This window comes from Rhincodon typus, chromosome 1 (genome assembly GCF_021869965.1).
Source record: "Rhincodon typus isolate 14 chromosome 1, sRhiTyp1.1, whole genome shotgun sequence".
Taxonomy (NCBI): Eukaryota; Metazoa; Chordata; class Chondrichthyes; order Orectolobiformes; family Rhincodontidae; genus Rhincodon; species Rhincodon typus.
In genome coordinates, this window is record NC_063332.1 from 547,104 (window position 1) to 553,367 (window position 6,264).

At 45.8% G+C, this 6,264-nt stretch overlaps 1 protein-coding gene across 1 annotated transcript in view; it reads right to left on the reverse strand.

The window, feature by feature from the left end:
• Positions 1-6,264, reverse strand: part of LOC125483525 (disintegrin and metalloproteinase domain-containing protein 12-like) — a 54,060-nt gene that overhangs the window by 30,392 nt on the left and 17,404 nt on the right. The window contains exon 3 of the mRNA XM_048599231.1: positions 5,519-5,693. Coding sequence (XP_048455188.1) covers positions 5,519-5,693 — 175 coding nt within the window. The remainder of the gene's footprint in view (positions 1-5,518; positions 5,694-6,264) is intronic.

A 6,264-nucleotide genomic window follows, 5' to 3' on the forward strand; every position in this document is an offset into this window, starting at 1 on the left:
CTCCCCCTTTTCTGATGAAGGGTCTAGGCCCGAAACGTCAGCCTCTCTGCTCCTATGATGCTGCTTGGCCTGCTGTGTTCATCCAGCCCTGCACCTTGTTGTTTCTATTACTTTTACATCTTGGTTGCATTTGAACACATACTGTGGGATTTGAACCTGGATCTCCTGATCATTATCTGGGTCTCTGGATTAACAGACCAGTGACAATGCCACGAGGCCATCACCTCCCCTTCGAGGGAAAGTCATTGATGAAGCAGCTGAAGATGGTTCGGCTGAGGACACTACCCTGAGGAACTCCTGCAGAGATGTCCTGGAGATGAGATGATCAACCTGCAACAACCACAACCATCTTCCTGTGATCTGTGCGAAGTCTGTCCCATTTAGCACGGTGATAGTGCCACACAACACGATGGAGGTTGTTCTCAATGTGAAGGTGGGACTTTGTCTCCACAAGGACTGTGTGATGGTCACTCTTACCGATACTGTCATGGACAGAAACAACTGCAGCTGGCAGATTGGTAAGGATGGGGTTAAGTAAGTTTTTCCCTCTTGTTGGTTCCCTCACCACCTGCTGCAGACCCAGTGTCGCAGCTCTGTCCTTTAGGACCCGACCAGCTCGATCAGTAATACTGACACCGAGCCACTCTTGGTAGTGGACATTGAAATCCCCCACCCAGAGTACACTTTGTGCCCTTGCCATCCTCAGTGATTCCTTTAAGTGTTGTTCAACATTGAGGAGTACTGATTCATCAGCTGAGGGAGGAAAGTGTGTGGTAATCATAGAATCATAGAATCCCTACAGTGTGGAAACAGGCCCTTCGGCCCGACAAGTCCACACCGACCCTTGGAGCATCCCATCCAGACCCATTCCCCTATAACCCACCTAAGCTACACATCCCTGAACACTACGGGCAATTTAGCATGGCCAATACACCTAGCCTGCACATCTTTGGACTGTGGGAGGAAACTGGAGCACCCGGAGGAAACCCACGCAGACACGGGGAGAATGTGCGAACTCCACGCAGACAGTCGCCCGAGGGTGGCACTGAACCTAGGTCCCTGGTGCTGTGAGGCAGCAGTGCTAACCACTGAGCCACCATGCCACTCCAATCAGCAGGGGGTTTTCTTGCCCATGTTTAACGTGTAGCCATGAGACTTCACAGGGTCTGGAGTCAATGTTGAGGTCTCCCAGAGCAACACCCTCCTGACTGTATCCCACTGTACCGCCCCTCCCTCTGCTGGGTCTGTCCTGCCGGTGGGACAGGACATATCCAGGAACGGTGATGGTGGTGTCTGGGACATTGTCTGTAAGGTATGATTCTGTGAGTATGACTGTGTCAGGCTGTTGCTTGACTAGTCTGTGAGACAGCTCTCCCAATTTTGGCACTAACCCCCAGATGTTAGTGAGGAGGACTTTGCAGGGTCGACCGGGCTGTTTGTGCCATTGTCTTTTCCGGTGCCTACGACAATGCCAGATGATCCAACCAGTTTCATTTCTTTGAGACTTTGTAGTGATTAGTAAAACTGAGTGGCTTGCTAAGCCATTTCTGAGGGCAATTGAGAGTCAACTACATTGCTGTGGGTCTGGAGTCACATGTAGGCCAGACCAGATGAGGGTGGCAGATTTCATAGAACATAGAACATAGAACAGTACAGGCCCTCCGCCAATGATGTTGTGCCGAACTTTTGCCCTCAACCTAAAGTCAATCTAACCTCCACCCCTACCTTATACTATCATCCATATGCCTATCTAATAGCCGCTTAAATGCCCCTAATGAGGCCGACTCCACTACCCTCTCCGGCAATGCATTCCACGCCCCTACCACTCTCTGAGTAAAGAACCTACCTCTGACGTCTCCCCTATATCTACCTCCACTCACTTTAAAACTATGTCCCCTCGTAATAACTACCTCCACCCTCGGAAAATGTCTCTGGCTGTCCACTCTATCTATACCTCTGATCATTTTGTACACCTCTATCAAGTCGCCTCTCATCCTTCGTCATTCTAAAGAGAAAAGCCCGAGCTCTCTCAACCTTTCCTTGTAAGACCTTCCCTCCATTCCAGGCAACATCCTGGTAAATCTCCTCTGCACTTTTTCCAATGCTTCCACATTTCACTCCCTGAAGGATATTAATGAACCAGATGGGATTTTCCGACAATCGGCAATGGTTTCATGGTGTTCAGTAGAATCTTAATTCCAGACTTTTATTTTAAATATTGAATTCAAATTCCACCATTTGCCCTGGTGGGATTCGAACCTGAGTCCCCAGAACATCAGCTGGGTTTCTGGATTAATAGTCGTGTGATAGTACTACTAGACCATCACCTACCCACATTGTGAACAAAAAGGAATGTATTGCCAATAAACACAAATGATTGGTATGTGTGTGTGTGTGTGTGTGTGCGTGCGTGTGTGCGTGCGTGTGTGTGCGCGTGCGTGCGTGCGTGATAAATTGTTATGATGTCTCTACTGATTCATCAGCTGCGGGAGGACAGTACATGGTAATCAGGAAGAGGTTTCCTTGCCCATGTTTAACCTGTAGCCATACCAGGCAACATCCTGGTAAACCTTTTCAATACTATCTCCATATCCTTTCGGTAGTGTGGTGACCAGAACCATACGCAATATTGCAAGTGTGGCCTAACTAAAGTTCTATAAAGATGCAGCATAACTTGCCTATCCTTATACTTAATGCCCCTTCCAATGAAGGCAAACATACCATAGGCCTTTTGTACTACTTTATCTACCTGTGCTGACACCTTCAGTGATCTGGGGACTTACACACCCAGATCCCTCTGCTTATCAATACTCCTAAGGATTCTGCCATTCACTATATAATTTCCACCTGTACTTGATCTTCCAAAATGCACCACCTCATATTTATCCAGATTAAAATTCATTTGCCATTTTTCTGCCCATGCCCCAACTGATCCATATCCTCTGTATCCTCTGACAATCCTCTTCTCTACCTGCAATTCCATCAATCTTTGTATCATCCACAAACTTACTAATTAGAACATTGAACATAGAACAGTACAGCACAGTACAGACCCTTCAGCCCACGATGTTGTGCTGACCTATTATCTGACTTAGACCAAACTACCCTGCATATCCTCCATGTGCCTATCCAAGAGTCGCTTAAAAGTCTCTAAAGTATCTGACTCCACTACCACTGCCGGCAGCACATTCCACCCACCCACCACTCTCTGTGTGAAGAACCTACCTCTGACATCTCCCCTATACCTTCCTCCAATCACCTTAAAATTATGCTCCCTCGTAATAGTCATTTCCGCCCTGGGAAAAAGTCTCTGGCTATCCACTCTATCTATGCCTCTTATCATCTTGTACACCTCTATCAAGTCACCCCTCATCCTTCTTCGCTCCAATGAGAAAAGCCCCAGCTCCCTCAACCTTTCCTCATGAGACCTGCCCTCCAGTCCAGGCAGCATCCTGGTAATTCTCCTCTGCACCCTCTCTAAAGCTTCCACATCCTTTCTATAATGAGGCGACCAGAACTGAATACAATATTCCAAGTGTGATCTAACCAGCGTTTTTAGAACTGCAGCATAACCTCACGGCTCTTAAACTCAATTCCCCTGCCAATGAAAGCCAACACACCATACGCCTTCTTTACAACCCTATCAACATGGGTTGCAACTTTGAGGGATCTATGGACGTGGACCCCAACATCCCTCTGTTCCTCCACAGTGCCAAGAATCCAGCCATTAACCCTGTATTCTGCATTCAAATTCAACCTTCCAAAATGAATCACTTCACACTTTTCTGGGTTGAATTCCATCTGCCACTTCTTTGCCCAGCTCTGCATCCTGTCAATGTCCCGTTGCAACCTACAACAGCCCTCCACACTATCTACAACTCCACCAACCTTTGTGTCATCTGCAAACTTACTAAGCCACCCTTACACTTCCTCATCCAAGTCATTTATAAAGATCACAAAGAGCAGACGTCCCAGAACAGATCCCTGTGGAACACCACTGGTCACCGAGCTGCAGGCTGAATACTTTCCATCTACTACCACCCTCTGTCTTCTATTGGACAGCTAGTTTTGTATCCAGACAGGCAAATTTCCCTGAATCCCATGCCTCCTTACTTTCTGAATGAGCCTACCATGCGGAATATTATCAAATGCCTTGTTAAAATCCATATACACCATATCCACTGCTCTGCCTTCATCAACTTGTTTTGTCACATCCTCAATTAATTCAGTAAGGCTTGAGAGGCATGACCTGCCCCTCACAAAGCCATGCTGACTATTTCTAATCAAACTGTGCTTTTCCAAATAATTATAAATACTATCTTTCAGAATCTTCTCAATAATTTGCCCACCACAGAAGTAAGACTGACCGGTCTGTAATTCCCAGGATTATCCCTGTTCCCTTTCTTGAACAAGGGAATGACATTTGCCACCCTCCAATCTTCTGGTACTACTTCAGCGCTCAGTGAGGGTGCAAAGATCATCATCAAAAGACCAGCCACGTTTTCCTCCAAATCATTTATGTGGAACACAAACAGCTGAGGTCCCAGCACAAATACCTGTGGAACACCACAAAGTCACAACCCTTCATTCCGAAAAGCATCCTTCCACCGCTACCCTCTGTCTCCTTTGACTGAGACAGTTCTGAACCCATTTTGCCAGGTCACCCTGATACCATGCAACTTCACCTTATTTACCGGTCTGCCATGAGGGGCCTTGTCAAAGGCTTTACTGAAGTCAATGTAGACAACATCAACTGCCTTTCCCTCATCAATCATCTTCACTACCTCGTCAAACAACTCGATCAAGTTTGCGAGGCATGACCTCCCCCACAAAAAACTATGCCGTCTGTCACTAATAATCCATTTTCTTCTCAATGGATATGCATCTTGTCCCTGAAAGTCGTTACCAAGAATTTCTCTACCACCAACGTGAGACTCACAGGCCTGTAATTTCCTGGATTATCCTTCTGCCGATCTTAAACAACGGGACAACATTGGCTATTCTCCAGTCTTCTGGGAGCACACCTGTGGCCAAATGCAAGATGCAAGAATACAAAATTCCAAAGGGAACAACACTTTGTACTGCATGAGAAACAGAGTGCTGGCTGGTTAACAACTGGGTCTGGCATCAGACAAGGTATTACCATCGATAACGAAGCTCAGAGCTTTAGTTTAAATAATTTAAAATGGCAAGGTGACTCTCAGTGAAGATACACAAAGTTTGTCCAGAGATTTTCCCTTTTCAACGAAAAAAAATCCTGGAACTCCTTCCCAACAACGGTCTGGGTGTTCTTTAAGCGCAAGAACTGAAACAGCTGAAGATGAAAACTTGACCATGGCAGTTAGTGATGGGCAGTAAATATAGTCATGTAGATTTATTTTTAGAACATGGTGAACAAATGTGATTGGAATCTTTTTATCAATTGGAGGCAATGTGGGCTGACTGGGAGGAATGTTTGCAAGGTAAAATATTGATATATCTTGCTTTCACTCAGTTAGCTGCTGTGTTTATCACTTACCCTTCGTGGAGAATGAAAATGATCAGTGACGGTTAACTCCTGGAAGGAATGTTTAATTCCACAGCTGGTCCGTACTCGAGAGAGATCTTCAGTTCTGTATGAAACATGTCGGCCTGCTTCATCGCCCTCAATATGTTCAATGATATAAGTTTGATTACTGAAAATGATCAGAGCACTGGAATAGAGAAAGAAAGAGAGAGAGACAGAGAGCAATAACATAATCACTTACTTAATAGCACGTTTGTACCTACAGATTTTGTATCTCATACCTTGCTCAATACATAATTACCCAACAAGAGATACACACTGAGTATCCCTTATCCTGCTGAATGAACACTTCCCAGTGCAGATACACAGTCAATCACCCTTACCCTATTAAATAAAAACTTCCTAGTGCAGTTACACAGTGAGTGACCCTCACCCTGCTGAATAAACACATCCCAGTCCAGTAACACAGTCAGTGACCCTACCCCAGCTGATTAAACACATCCCTGTACACTTACACAGTGAGTGACCCTCACCCTGCTGAATAAACACATCCCAGTACAGTTACACTCTCAGTGACCCTCACCCTGCTGAATAAACACATCCCAGCAAAGTTACAAAGTGAGTGACCCTCACCCTGCTGAATAAACACATCCCAATACAGTTACACTCTCAGTGACCCTCACCCTGCCGAATAAACACATCCCAGTACAATTACACAGTGAGTGACCCTTAAGCTGCTGAATAAACACATCCCAGTA